This window comes from Diadema setosum, chromosome 11 (genome assembly GCF_964275005.1).
Source record: "Diadema setosum chromosome 11, eeDiaSeto1, whole genome shotgun sequence".
NCBI classification, from domain to species: domain Eukaryota; kingdom Metazoa; phylum Echinodermata; class Echinoidea; order Diadematoida; family Diadematidae; genus Diadema; species Diadema setosum.
The window spans coordinates 16,122,786-16,138,858 of record NC_092695.1 but is presented as its reverse complement, the minus strand read 5'-3'; the positions used below and the strand labels follow the sequence as shown (position 1 = coordinate 16,138,858).

Below are 16,073 nucleotides of genomic sequence, written 5' to 3'. Positions count from 1 at the left end.
CAATTCAGTTAGAGTTACTCCATTGCTGTGCCACACGGTACACTGACATAAAGATATTCAATATCAAGACTGTGACAGTTGCCTGAGATATATGGGTATGCCCACACGGTGGCAAATGGGTTCCAGTGTAGCAGGAGAGTTGAATATCGAGCAAGTGGAAGGCTTAATTTTTCTTTCCGCCACCATTGATTTGATGTATGCAAAGCTGAGTGGATTTAAAGACCCAGTATTGTTGGGAGAGAAGGTTGATCAGATTGAACCAATGTTCATTCGCTGCCCACTAGGGTACATTCGAAAAACAAGTCTGGTGCAGGATTGCTAGAATACAATTTCCCCATCGGCGAATATGTGCATTTTAAGTGTACGCTTATTGGCAACATTCTACAGTGGACTCCCATTATAACGAAGTCCTGGGGACCGGGAGTTTTCTTTCGTTATATCGAAATTTCATTGTAACCGAACAAATAAACAATAAAGATACATAGAGCGGATAATGTTGCGGCCTGAATTTTTACTTTATTGTAACCGGAATTTCATTATAACCATGTTCGTTATAACAAGAATACACTATACTCGAGTAGGGATTCTTCAGCTGTGAGTGTACTCACATTGAAATCAGTGATAAAGCTGTACACAATATGTTTTGGGGATTTCCACATATTTTGGAGCCGGACCAGCCTTCCCACTCCATGGTGCCCCCACGCTACCTGGTCTTTGAACATCTTGATGCATGAAAGTGTGTATCAAGGAATGCTATGTATGTTACTGAGTACCACAAGTATGTAATCCGAGGCACTGCTATTTGTCTGTTTCAATGTTCTCACTCTTTCTTGATCTGATCCTGACAGATTGGTGGTCTTCAGCTGGAAGGATGCACCTTTGATGGCCAGAGACTATCAGAGAACCAGAGGGACTCACCCAGTGTCTGCTCCATCCCACCCTGCTCTGTGGCCTGGGTGCTGAAGGTAAGGGTCTGGATTCTAGTTTGCATCTAATGAGGAGGGGATTTGTTGTTTATTTGATTGTTTAATGTTTACTAGCTGAATTCCCAGTCACATATTATGCTGCTTTGGTGCTGATTATATCTTGTCACTAAACAAACTTTAAATGTGACTTGTCGCAATAGTACTTTGCTAAAGCTGCAGAATTACAGTTGAGAAAACTGCTAAATAAGGTGATTTACTGAAACCCAAGAAACTCTATGTCATTTTGCTCTACAGTGATTGATAATTATGTTGTAACATCCTCCTGTTTGATTTCCAAATTTGATAATGCTTTGAGATACTAAGTTTTCACTGCTTTAGCTGAGTTGTTTTGAACTGACCTATTGTGCTTCAATGTTCTAATGATGATTTCCTGTATCTTGACTCTTGCACTTTTTTTTTTTCTGCAGAACTCTGTGTATCTTTTGAACAGCTAGGCTTATATGCAGTTTCCACAATAGGTATTTTGAAATTCAATGCAGCAAATTGTACATCAATGTAAAGCATAGAGTCCAGAGTCTAGAGAAGTTATTCCACAAGTGGAAAGCACCATGAGTACCGAAAGGTGGACCTGTGCGCTATACAGGTAGCCACTATTATTATCATTATTAAAGGACAAGTCCACCTTCATATACATAAGGATTAAGAGAATGCAGCAATATTAGTAGAACACATCAGTGAAAGTTTGAGGAAAATCAGACAATCCGTTCAAAAGTTATGAATTTTTAAAGTATCTGTGCAGTCACTGCTGGATGAGAAGACTACTACAGTGTATGATGTCGCATGCGTACAACAATATAAGGGAAATAAAAAGAGAATTTCACAAAACTTAACTTTTTTTAATAAAGTGCACATTTCTTTGACTTGTTACTGACGTATGTTATGGGTAATATTATTCCCCCGCCTTCTGAAAGAGAGAAGTCGAATGTTCTTTTTTTATGTGAGAAAAATGGAAATATGTTGAATATTCTTTATTCTTTCTTTATATCGTTGTACACATGTGACATCACAAGCTATAGTAGTCTTTTCTTCTCGCCATTACTGAGCAGCAACTTCAAAAATTCATAACTTTTGAACAGATCGTCCGATTTTCTTCAAACTCTTACTGATGTGTTCTACTAATATTGCTGCATTCACTCAACTCACATGTCTATGAAGGTAAACTTGTCCTTTAAGTCCACGCCCAGCCACTTCGTTAGAATTTTCATGGTAATGGGTCAAGTATAAGTACAGTTTAAGGCTTTACCAATTATCAAGCATTTTTCGTCTTGGCTTTACCCCTGTGTAGGACACACCCGATGCCTACCACCCATCAGAGAGCATCTCCCTGCCGGTCTACTTTAGCGAGGAGAGGGAGAAGATTGTGACCCATCTGACGCTGCCATGTGGAGGGGAACAGGACCATTGGATACAGACTGGAGCTGCCCTATTCCTTCAGAGCCAGTGATGGTTCTCTGTCGGTTAGGTAGTGACCCCCAGCTGTAAGATATTCCTGTAAAAGATGGTCCAGGCTTTATGAAAAGTAGCATTTGACTCTGTTTACAAATATCTCTTTTGCTCCCATTGTGAAGCTGTTGTTGCTCGCATTGATGCTTATGTAAAAAGTCAGATGATGATTGCTTGACATACTCTTTCCTATTGTTCCTATTGTCGAGGAGAAAACTGCACATGTCAGTTTTGGGAACTTTGACAATAACTGTTGCTATGTTATAGTGATTGTACGATAGTGGAGCGTTAGACACTCATGCCTTCATAACTAATGTTGATAAATGCTAAAGCAGAGTGAATGACTGAATGATCAAACCTAATTCAAGATTAGTTACTCTTGAAGTTCTGGTTATTTTAGCTCAACAGAACATGTGACTGTGCTCCAAAGAATGCAATGCATTTGCAGTAATTTCAGGGAGCATGGTTGTTTACCCTGTACGGGTTGGCAGTATACAAAGTCCACTCAATTTTTGTTCAGCTTGTGTCATCCAAACATGGAAATTGGAATGAAAGTTTAAGTAACCATACATGTAAGGCAAGTAGCAAGTTGCAGAGTGCTAATAATGTGACAAACTGTCGAAATTTGGAAGTTTTTTTTTTTTTTTTTGGACCCCTTGTGAGCTAGTGTTCAGATTTTGACACACTTCACAAATATTGGTAGTATTTTGTATCATTGATTTTGTGTGTACAAGTTATGAATTCCTTGTTTCTTCAATGTGTGTGAAAGAAATATTGAAAACTGTATAATTAATTATATGCTTAATTTTATTTGCTGTATGCATATGTAGCTTTGCACCTATACTTCGTGCAGAAACACCTTGAATGATGAAAGAATGGCATCATATTGTTCAAAGCAATGTTTTGTTTGAGTGTTTTCAGTACGTGTCAAGCCACTGCCATGTGTTGGTTTAAGAGCATTACATCTATTCAGCTCTCTTTCAGTTCCTCCTTTTGCACATACATTGATTCATATTTGATTTTTGTTGTAAACCATGTTAATCTGAGACTGACTCTTTAAAGCCAAGTGTTTCTTGGAGTGTGTATATATATAGATGAAGTACTCTGATTTTAGGTCAAGAACGTACAGGTCACGTATCAGAGTTGAGAGATGTCCAATGTATTGCTATTAGAAGGAACTGTAAGATTGAATTCAGTCAGGCATGTTAAAAGGATAGTACATCACATGTCCATTTCATTGGTCTAATTTTTGGTAGAAAGATGCCCTGTTGTGTGAGAAGTGACATTTAAGATTAATAACTTGGCTCCCTACTTACAAGAATCCAGCAGTTAGGATATGCACTTTATTTGTATATCTGATCTGGATGCTTTTATGCCTTGATGAGTTCTAGTGTAATGATAAGGCTCAAAGCCGTAGAATTCAGTCAGATATTGTAAGAGAGTTAATTCTATGACAGAATTTATGGAGATGATTCTCATCAGTACATTGATGGTCGTGAGTTACAGACCAAAGGTGATATTCTGTGAGTTTACAGTGTGCAAGTCAGTGTTTAGAACCATGGATCAAATTAAAGTCAAGTGGTTGTGGTTGAAAGATAAAACTTTGATGTGAAATATGGAACACTTGTGATCTTGGGTTGATGTCCACAGGTCAAGTTGACAGACCTTGTGATCTGTAGCCGCCAACTATTAAAGAGTAGCAGAAATCAAATACTTCAGCAGAGATCAGATGTGTCAACAATTAATTTTGCAACATGCTGAGCTATACTTGATAGAATGAGGATAAGTATTTTTGTAGCTCTTTACTGTCTGCCGTCCATTTGCGTGTGTGTGTGTAAAGTCACTGTATTCATAACCCATTGTGTACATGTGTATAAAATAAAGGCTGCACTGGAATCAATATAAATCAATCTACGGACAGTTTCATCTACCATTAATCTTATGATCCCTTTTTGCTGTGTTAAAAGAATACCAGTATATTAGATTAACATGGTGATAAACCCTTTCAATACATGTATATGTCATGTATTAGATTTGAATCACAGTCAGTGTGAACGAGTGTAAAGAGAGCATGTTTGTGACAATTCTTTCTATGTTTGCTGAAAGCTGTTTGTAGAGATTTTTTGTTTCTAATGTGAAAGGGGGAGGGGTTGGATGGATTGTGGTGCACTTGAGTGTTTTGTTTGCACCTGTTATATGAGTGTAACATGCCTTCAAAGTGTACATTAACCATCTATTCAGAGGATACAATGATTTATCAATAAAATCAGAGCCTTTATCAGTCTGAGCACATTCATGTCAGATTCGAAAATGAATCTGAAGTTTGCTTTTGCCAGTACCTGATCATAAGCAGGGCATGATGCTGTTTGTTCCCCTTTCATACTGTATATGCTGTTATATTCGCGTACAAATATTTTAGCGAATGAGGAGGTCACAAACATTTTCACGAGATGTTGTTTTCGCGAATTGACACAGAGCCCATCATAAGCGCACTATTACCTTAGCGCATGGTGACATTTTCGCATGTTGTTAAATTCGCGGTCCAAATGTGATTCGCGAAAATTAACCCCTCGCGAAAATAACAGCTTATACAGTATATGTTTGTATCTGTGTGTATGGATTTGTGTGTATTGCTTGGATGGGTGTGGATGTGTGTACAATGTATATGCTTATGTGTGTGTGTTTGTGCATACATATGCTTGTGTTTGTGTGTTTGAATAACTTTGAATCAGAAGAATGAACACGAGGTGAAAGCCCCTGGGCATTATTCATTGTAGTATATTACATTATATTGTTGATTACAGGTACACATACAAATAGTACACAATAGTGAATACACTATCCAGACTATATGCACAGCAAATGCATAAATAGCCCAAGTGCAATATCATTTTGCTGTGGCTTTCTGCCTTGGTGATTAGAATTGGATGAGGGTGATACCAATTATGCATTTAAAGTGTATATTGGTGAGAATAATAGATGAAATATCATGTAACATTGAAAATAAAATTAAAATCAAATTAGAATAAAGTATCATTGATTAGGCTATAGGGAGATTCCCTATGCAGGTATCAAAAATTCGAGTTCATGCCCATGAACTATAGTGAAATCCATGAATGTCATGGCGTACGACAATTAGACCAATTACAAATCTTGTCATAAATTAATGCTGATATACGTAATTCATATATGTAAAGCTGTATACACAGACGTTCATATTTAAAGGGGAATGAAACCCAGATAGATTGAATGAATGCAGCAATATTAGTAGAAACACATCAGTGAAGTTTTAATAAGATTGGACAATCCCTTCAAAAGTTATGATTTTTTTACGTTTCAGTGCAGTCACTGGATAAGAAGATGAGACTGCTATAGCTTGTGATGTCACATATGTCCATCAGAAAGAAAATATAAGAAGACTTCTACAAAATTTCATTTTTTATAAAATTAGGGCCTTCATTTTCCCCAGTCGACTTGTTACCGACATATGTTAAGGATAATATCATCCCCCTGCTTTCTGAAAGAGTTAAGTTGATTGCTTTTTTATGCTAGAAGAGTGAAAATTTGTTTAATTTTCTTTTTATCATTGTACATATGTGATGTCACAAACTGTAGTCATCTTCTCATCCAGCACTGGCTACACCAAAACTTTAAAGATTTAAAACTTTTGAACTGATTGTCTGATTTTCCTCAGACTTTGCTGATATGTTCTACTTATATATTGCTGCATCCCCTCAATTCATATGTTTGTTCTGGATTCACCAGTGGGATCTCCTTTAAGTGTGACATGTAATATATAGAGAGAGAGGGAGAGAGAGAGAGGAGGGAGGGGGGGGGGGATGGAGAGAGAGAGGTGAACATATGCATATACGTGTCAAGAACATTGCACTTGTAATCATATAATAGTAAGTGACAGATGGGTATAATACTTTATTAGATTCATTTGAACTATGGACAATTATAGAAGACCGAGTGGTGCCAAAATATAGATTTCTAGGCTGTATAGTCAGCATCATGTGCATGTAATTATGCAGGCTTTGGAATTTATTTGCTGTACATCTGTTACAATACCCCATTCCATAGTATATGTTGCATATTACTATCTGTACATCTATATGCATCCCTCTCTCCCTCTCTCTCTCTCTCTCTCTCTCTCTATATATATACATATATAATATCTGTATTTATAATATATATATATATATATATATATATATATATATATATATATATATATATATATATAATATCTGTATATATAATATATATATATATATATATATATAATGTGTATATATATATATATATATATATATATATATATATATATATATATATATATATGTGGGAATATAGATATTTGTGTTATATACTATATAGTGCATACATAGCACATGTAGATGCACAGTATATATATACTATACACAGTATCATATAGTGTATACATTGTAGGTACAGCTGTGTAGCACCAATGCACAAGAGTACAGCTACAAGTCAATCCCAGAACAAAGGTGTTACACTATACACCTGACCATGTATTGTCCTTGGGGTAGAGAACAAAAGATTAGTCACCAATCTGTGTTGTAAGGTGGCAAAAGATGCTGGTAGGTAGGACCGAACTACCATAAATGAACATGAATGTCTTCATACTCGTGTGTCAGAAATAGTTCCAATATGTTGGAATAACTATCTGGTGTGGGAAATCTACATCAAATCAATTTTAATGTTCATGTTTGGTGTAATAAGTATATCTTATTAATTGGAACTTGTACACATAAGAGTTGTTGTATAATGGGCGAGATGAGGGGAGGGATATCGAGTGTGATGAGGGTGAGTCGGTCAAGCGTGTCCCTCATATGAGGGTAAGTCAGGATGTCCGAATCAGATTATGGCATCTTAAGTGTTTTACTCTATGCTTTATCCAGTTATGATGCATATAGATGTTTGTTTCTATAATTGTAATGATTGTGTTCATCTAAATGTTTATGATGATATAGAGTCCTGTGCACATATACAGTTGAGACAGTTGTCTGATATGGTATACAGAATATATATTAGTTATATGTCATTTCAAAGAATTTGCTAACAGGAATTGTTTTCCTATCACTCTTTGTGGAATTCAAAGTGCTTACATTTGATGACAATGGATATTTGTATTGGTGAATACATGTATATATCAAGGGTTTAGTCAAGTTGTATTTATGAGGGATGTCAATGCGGTATTAGTGATAGTTGTGTATTTGTATACATGGTTGGTGTTGTGCAGAAATTGGTTAAGATACAATGTGTATGTACAAAAGTCCATACTTATGATGGATTGCCTTTTTGTCTGTTTGTATCTTTCAGGGTCTTCTGTTTTGAGTCATTCTTCTGTTAGTCTTCTTCTATTGCATCTTCTTCTACTGTGTTTTCTTCTATTCTGTCTTCTTCTTCTTTTATGGTTCTTCTAGTTATACTCTTCTTCTGTTTTCCACATCTTCTTCTATTTCTACTTCTTCGCCTTCTTTTATATGCTTCAAGTTGTGTGACTCTCGCAGTGCGAGGGAATAAAATCCTTCAACCCACAAATTCAAGTCGTGGACGAGCATCTCTATTGCGTGTGTAGCAAGCATCCTGACAAGTAGCGCGCTACCAGCATTGCCCGAGAGTGAGAAAGGGAACGAGAGAGAGGAAAGCCCGCCTTACGACATATATATATATATATATATATATATATATATATATATATATATATATACATAATATACCTTCATGCACACAAAAGGTTATTCATAAATGTATAAATGTGTGTGTGTGAGATGGGGCTTTTATAAACAAGATCCCATTTTTCTTCAGTTGTCCATCATATATGATATATCTTATATATACATATATCTTCTTTTTTTTTTTGCAAATAATTTCATTCTCTTAAAAGGGAATGTGAGTTATGTGTTTACATGTTCAAGAAAAATATGATTTCATTTGCCAATATAATCCAGTGGAATAGAATTATTGATTTGTTAGTATTGTTAATAATTATAGTTGGTTTGACTTTTAGTCTATTATCATTGACAATGTTGAAGAGAAAGCTTAATACTGCAAATTTTGATCTTGTTTTCAGCTGTATCCATTTAACATTCTTTGCTTGGTATCCAGAATGAATTGTTTATTTATGTATGATTGGAGAATGAAATAAATACAAGTAAAGATCAAGGGAGGAAAAAATGTGTGCGTGAGAGGTGGAGAGAAGAAGACAGAGAACTGGTGATCTATGAATACTGCTGACTGAGTACTGCGTAGTTAGCAAGTCACATGCCTCACATCCGCATTACAGACACCGTAAGAAGGTAGTGAGGTAGCCAGATAGTGGCTAGGTTTATTACCACAAGTTACAGATTTCAAAGGAACTGTACGCTGAATTTAGAGCGGATGTTTTGACGTACCTGCGTCTCGTCGTCGTCATATCATCGGGTACCAGCAAGCATTGCTGTTCCCCATTGCGCTTTTGGGGAAATCACCAGCTCCGGACCTTCTACAAACACAGCCTCGGCCTACCGACCGGGAAACGTGGGGAGTCTCTGCTACTGCATACCCTAGACAGACGATGCACTAGCTGGTAGCCTCCCGGTGAACTTTACAATTTTTCACTAGTGTCTGGATTTGGAATGTTTCCTGCTCCAGATTGTTGCACTCGCTCCCCACTAACGTTCTCATACGGTACAACGAAGTCAACAAGAGGTGTCAAGACGAGTGAAACAGACGCCCCTACCCGCCACTTGCGTGCAATATGGATGCGGCACCTCAGAAGGTTACACTTACAGCCATGGCCAACGACAACGTGGAGCAATGAAGGCGAAGTTAATACTGGCCAACGAGACCAAACTTGAGGTCCATCTTCCTCCCAAGCCGGTATAAACACAAACAATAGTAATGGGGCTGTGTATACTACATGTAGTTACTAATAGACAAGCAGAATATAACGTTAGAACTGTATAAGAAGGTTAAGAATGATAACTGCTGTCGTGCAGTGCTGACTCTATCCCCCTGCCCTTACTACCGGTATGAGGGTACCACCTATCGTCACCCTAAGGATCTGTAGCTTGTTTATACCAAAAGTATAAAACAAATTCGCCTAAGTCTTATCTCAAATATGCCATAAATACTGCAGTTTTGAATGTCGTGACCATCTCGTTGATTCTGAATCTCTGTTTTAAAATAGCGAAATTTTAGTGCATGCGTTCCATTTCTTCGCGCAGCTTACAAGGGTACGGTACCTAGCGATCGGCACCCCCTCTCTCTCCATAGGTAATACACGTGAATTTCACAGCCATGTGCGTCGTTACTGAGCGGATGTGTAATTGAAACGTGTTTAGTTTGGTTTGTTAGTTTGTTTTTGAGTTTGATTTCCGTTTCTTAGTTTTTATTGTTTTGTAGCTAATGACACTTAATCCCGCGCGTACCTTTTCGTTCTAGACTATACGCAAACAGCCATGATACGCTGGGTGCCGATGGGAAGGTACCCTGCCGATAGGTGATACCCCTACCATACAACACAAGCCCTACTATATGGCCCTATTAAATTGCTACCTTCAAGTTTAACATGTATAATTGGGTGTCCAATACATCAACACCCTTAATTTTATGTTTTTCTATCAATAGGTACTTGAAATATCTCACAATTTTTCCTGAAAGTTTACTCACATGTAAAGAAAATACTCTGAATTCACAAGCGTGCATTGAACAAAAGAAACGTATGCTATTTTGCAGTATTTTACACTCTCCAAGATGACTGCTTCGAACACATACTGTATAGGCACCTAACTATAGGAATCCTACCGGTTATTTTAATTTTGAAACTAACAACCCTACCCTCCATTGACAATACATGTGAAACGCACATAATGCTTTTCCAGTGTGCATGACATGTTTTGCTGTTGATCTTGTTTATTACTAAATTACGTTTTTCAGTATTATTTGGAAGTCTTCTAATCCCCAGTGAAAAATACAAAACCACTGCGCGTAGTCTCATGTGTAAAAGTTTGTTCTTTACTCGCGCAGTGCTATAAATAGAGTGCCGATGCGTTGAACACTTACTATACTGGTACCTAACGTTTGAAATTTCTGTCTGTCCAGAGCTATTAAACGTTTGACTCTAGGAGTAGGACAGTAGGAAGTTTTATCATTTTTTCTTACTTTTAAGTTTTACAGCCCTCCTCCATAACAGATTCTGTGAAGCCAGATGTAGTCTCTGCAGAACATATCCCCGACAAGATCAGTAAACGGGCCGATCTTTTGGTTCAATCTAACCCTGGGAGGTGCTATAACCAGTCCTGATCATGAGCAGTAACCTGACACGAACGTGTGTTACTGTTAGGGTCGCCAATGTGATTTCTTCAGAGATCTAACTGAATTAACTGTTAGTCTACACATATTGTAAAATGTAGATGAATTTAGGATCTACATAGATTTATTTTATCTCAACATGTCTAATGTTTGTGCAGACTGTATGGCTCTGCCGAGCTGTAACGTTAGAATCTTTTCTAGCTAGAACCTCGTTGCTGTATGGGGGTGAGCACAACAGCATGGACAGCATGCAATTCCATTGGTCAACTGGAACCAACGGCGTAAATCCGTACTGAGGAGTGGGGGGGACGGTCACCATCGCCACGCTTACAAGCCCATAACCGGACCGGCGCAGCCTGGGGGGGGGGGGGGGGGGGGGAGAAGCTTCCCCCCCCCCACACGCACACTTTACAGGGATCGGATGTCCCACTCTTTTGCATGAAATATAAAGTGGGAGGAAAGTGGCACCAAAAATATGAAGACTTTTTGTTCTTGTTGTTGCTTTTTTTTTTTGCTTGTCAGATGACTTGCGGCGGAAAATCAGACCTTAAAAGTATGAAGACATTTTTTGTTTTTGAAATATCTGTGAGAGAGAGCGACCGGGTTAACGGGGGGAGGGTGTGTATGGGGGGGGGGGGGTGTCCCTCTTCCACACGAGGAAGATTTTGCATTTTCAGACCTGAAATTCAGCGATCTGGTGCACACTTATGGTGAAATTTTTGTTTGTTTTTTCTTAAAAAAACCAATAGAAAATGAAATATTCACAATATATTATTGAATGACTAAATCGTGGTATTTCAGCTCTTGCTCCGCCTGTGCGACATCACTGCGAAGGCCTACTAAATAGTGGGGCCTATCACCGGCGTAGACAGGATTTGATAATGAATAGTACATTATGGAAAAAAGATAACATAGAAAACTATGGTATAAGAGCTTGCCATTTGCTCACATGAAAATCAAGACGATTCTTTTTCATATTCAATTCAATTCAATTCAATTCAATTCATTTCAATTCATGTGGGTAATTGAATGTGTGTACGAATGTATTGTCCTTGTCATATTTTCCCGGTACACGTGGTTCAATGAACAGTGTCCGGGCACTATAGCATTGGTATTCTATATTTTTTTCCCAACCTGTGTATCTCAAAATAACTACATGTATATTGTTATAGAATAGTATATCATTCACTCATTATTTATCTAGCGATCCACGTCCGACAAGCTTTGCTTTTCAGTGGATCACTATTTTCCATGATCGAATTTATTTTCCGCTCGCCCACGTAGTATTTGTACAGTGTTCCTCTTTATTATTGTACGTATATGTTGTTCTATAATTTGTCTCGTATATTACATGAATCTTTTGCAAGCGTTTGAACAATATCACTTAATGACATGTATACATTGTACTATGTTTTTGATTTTCGTTGATTGGAAATAAACTATGATTGAATTGAATTGAATTGATTGAATTGATCTTGGGGGAGCAGTTATGAGATCGTGAGGGAGCGAAGCAAGCGAGGGGGGGGGGGAGGGTATGGTAGGGGGGGTTTCTCCCTCCCACGGTGAAATCTTTTATATTGAAAATTTTGACATTTTACAGTCCAAAAACTGCCGTTTGTAGCTATATTCTTCGCTTTGGAAATTAAGGGGGTGGCACACCGTGCGCAACTGCTGTCAATCACTGGCAGCAGCATCAGGAAAATGGCATAGCGATTAAATGCGAGCAAGTGGAGCGAGCGAGCTTGAGAATTTTGACATAATGCTTTTACATGCTAAAAACTGCCGTTTGTAGCTATACTTCTTCGCTTTGGAAATCAAGGGGGGCCGCACCGGGCGCAACTGTTGTCAATCACTGGCAGCAACATCAGGAGAATGGTATAGCGATTAAATGCAAGCGAGCGAAGCGAGCGAGCTTGAAAATTTTGACATTTTACTGTCCAAAAACTGCCGTTTGTGGCTGTATTTTTTTGCTTTGGAAATTAAGGGGGGGGGCGCACCGGGTGCAACTGCTGGCAATTACTGGCAGCAACATCAGGAGAATGGCATAACAATTAAATGCGAGCGAGTGAAGCGAGCGAGCTTGAAAATTTTGACATTTTACAGTCCCAAAACTGCCGCTTTTGGCTGTATTTTTCGCTTTGGAAATTAAAGGCATAATTTACCATTTGCAGATGGAACGAAAACCCAGCATTAGTGCTTCAAAATAGTTCCAAAATGTGAGTTAGGGCTAGAAACAACCAATGTAAAAATTTGAATCAGTGTAATCGATGTTAAGTATTGTTAAATATACAAAATGTGAACAATAGTTATAAGAAGAATGTTACCAGACTAAACCGTCTACAGTTATGGTTTATTGAGAAAAATAGTGATATCTCCTTACATTTTAGGCTTCATTGCGAAAATTTTATATGGCAGGATGTTTTGTGATACAACTGACCTACACATATGCATCAAATGTGATATCTTGCACATTTTTAAAATCACTGCTCCCAAAGGTAAACTGGACCTTTAAGGGGGGTGCACCGGGTGCAACTACTGGCAGTACTGGCAGCAACATCAGGGGAATGGCATAATGATTGAATACGAGCGGGCGAAGCGAGTGAGCTTGAAAATTTTGACTTTTTACAGTCCCAAAACTGTCGTTTGTAGCTATATTTTTCGCTTTGGAAATTAAAGGGGGGCGCACCGGGCACAACTGCTGGCAATTACTGGGCAGCATGCAACATCAGGAGAATGGCATAACGATTAAATGAAAGCGAGCGAGTTTGAAAATTTTGACATTTTACAGTCCCCAAACTGTCGTTTGTGGCTGTATTTTTTCGCTTTGGAAATCAAGGGGGGGGGGGGGACACACCGGGCGCAACTGCCGGCAATTACTGGCAGTAACATCAGAAGAATGGCATAACGATTAAATGCGAGCGAGCGAAGCGAGTGAGCTTGAAAATTTTGATATTTTACAGTCCCAAAAACTGTCCTTTGTGGCTGTATTTTTTCGCTTTGGAAATTAAGGGGGGCGCACCGGGCGAAAACTACTGGCAATTACTAGCAGCAACATCAGGAGAATGGCATAATGATCGCGAGCTTGAAAATTTTGACATTTTACAGTCCCCCAAACTGTCGTTTGTGGCTGATATTTTTTCGCTTTGGAAATTAAGGAGGCGCACCGGGCGAAAACTACTGGCAATTACTAGCAGCAACATCAGGAGAATGGCATAATGATTAAATGTGAGCGAGCGAAGGGAGCGAGCTTGAAAATTTTGACATTTTACAGTCCCCAAACTGCCGTTTGTAGCTATATTTTTCGCTTTGGAAATTAAGGGGGCGCATCGGGCGAAAACTGCTGGCAATTACTAGCTGCAACATCAGGAGAATGGCATAATGATTAAATGCGAGCGAGCTTAAAAATTTTGACATTTTACAGTCCAAAAACTGCCGTTTGTAGTTTGTAGCTATATTTTTCGCTTTGGAAATTAAGGGGCCGGGGCACACCGGGCGCAACTGCTGCCATTCACAGGCAGCAGCATCAGGAGAATGGCATAGCAAGGAGGTTTAAGAGATGGAGTTCCAATTGGCTGTAATTATTCAAACAGTTTGTCACTTTTCTATTGATGTACAAAAGAATTCCACAGGTGCATCTGTGCCTTTGGTGGCGGGGTTTGATGCCGCCGTCTTGCTGAGCAATCTGAAGATTCATTTTGAACGTTAAATTAATGTTGGCTATATTTTGCTTGTTTATCTATTAAATGAAACGAAATCTCACTTAATGATAAAGCTCATTAAACAAAGGTCAATCCTTTCAAGAAATATGTGCAAAAGTATAAATCAGAGCTGTATCATGTGAAAGTGTTTAAAACTGTACCCTCCTGGAAGCCGGTTTTATCGCTTTTCCACTGATTCCTCCAAATAAAACTGATATGGAATAGTCTTCGAGTATAATTATATATTAATAGATATATCAGATTAGTGGCTGGACACGGCCAGTCGAGTAATTTTCATTTTCATTTCATCATTTTTTGCGCAATTTCTATTCGCGCATCCCCGTCTTTTCATCTTTCATAAGTAGGGATGGCGAAAAGTAATTACCATCACAAAGACATATTTTCGTTAGAAAGTGGCTGATGATTATGCAATGAGACATGAGTCAATTGTCTTCCTATCTGCGCGGCAGATCCAGTTTGCCACATGCTTCAAATACTTTCGAGTGGCGGCATCAAATGTGACTTCAAAGGAAATACGACAGTTGTGACTCCATTCTCTTGAACCTCCTTGGGCATAGCGATTAAATGCGAGCGAGCGGAGCGAGCGAGCTTTAAAATTTTGACATTTTACACTCCAAACACTGCCGTTTGTAGCTATATTTTTCGCTTTTGTTTGTCCCACTTTTACGGGGGAACAATCCCCCCCCCCCCCATCGACGCCTCTGCATATGAGGGTGTTTTGTTAAGTGAAAGATCTGCTGCACACTCTTTGATAAATTAGGGAAATATACGTCAATTTCAAAAGTGTACAAAGTCTATCGAAAGGGATCCTGTATAGCGGAGCTTTTGCATGTTTATGATTGCAATACAACGATCTGGTGCATAGTTCTGGCGATATTTGGACAGTTTTCCGAGATTTGTCCTCATCTCGGGAATTGCTTGGGGGATAAATGATTTGTCTGCCTAAACACTTCCGTAGGGGCGGGGCAAATGCCCCTTTGCCCCCCCCCCCCCCCCCCCCCCCCCCAGATAGATTCAACGCCCCTGATCTTCCCTGGGTATGCTCATAGATGTATCCTGACTGAGTCACCAGTCACTGTCGTTTCTCAGGAATGATTCAGGAAATGGAGGGGGTTCAATTATGGCGATATAGTTTTTGTTTTTGTTTGTGTGTTTGTTTTCCTACATATCTTGCAGATGGTCCCCAGTTACTCGCGTCATAGCATGTTTACATTATAGGCCTACACTATTTGACGTTGTCAACGTCTGAGCCATATATACAGTGTATGTCGATGTTCTTTCTTTGCGAGCGAGCGAAGCGAGCGAGCGCTTGAGAAAATTATGTATACATTTTCCTACAAGATAGAATACTGTTCAGCTCTGTTACCTGTCTGAAGGCCAGCGTACAAACGTCATGCAATATGCCAAAATTGATACAGTCACATTTCTGCTTCCTCCATTTTTTCCCCCAAAATTCAGGGGGGGATGATTGTACAGGCCATCCCCCCTCCTCCATTTCAGGGGGGGATATATCCCCCCCATCCCCCCCGGGATTTACGCCCATGACTGGAACCTGTTATGATTATTCAGTATGAGTTCCTGCAGTCACCGAAAATAATGTGTG

At 38.8% G+C, this 16,073-nt stretch overlaps 2 protein-coding genes across 3 annotated transcripts in view; both read left to right on the top strand.

The window, feature by feature from the left end:
- The window catches only part of LOC140235060 (cytoplasmic dynein 2 heavy chain 1), an 87,333-nt gene extending 82,617 nt beyond the window's left edge, over positions 1 to 4,716 (top strand). For both annotated transcript variants that reach the window (XM_072315098.1, XM_072315097.1), the window contains 2 exons: positions 849 to 965; positions 2,272 to 4,716. In XM_072315098.1, the coding sequence (XP_072171199.1) occupies positions 849 to 965; positions 2,272 to 2,430 (276 nt within the window). In that variant the 3' untranslated portion in view covers positions 2,431 to 4,716. The remainder of the gene's footprint in view (positions 1 to 848; positions 966 to 2,271) is intronic.
- Positions 4,717 to 9,195: 4,479 nt separating this feature from the next.
- LOC140234727 (E3 ubiquitin ligase Rnf121-like) overlaps positions 9,196 to 16,073 on the top strand; it is a 35,874-nt gene continuing 28,996 nt past the window's right edge. Inside the window, 2 exon segments of the mRNA XM_072314765.1 lie at positions 9,196 to 9,247; positions 9,250 to 9,317. Coding sequence (XP_072170866.1) covers positions 9,196 to 9,247; positions 9,250 to 9,317 — 120 coding nt within the window.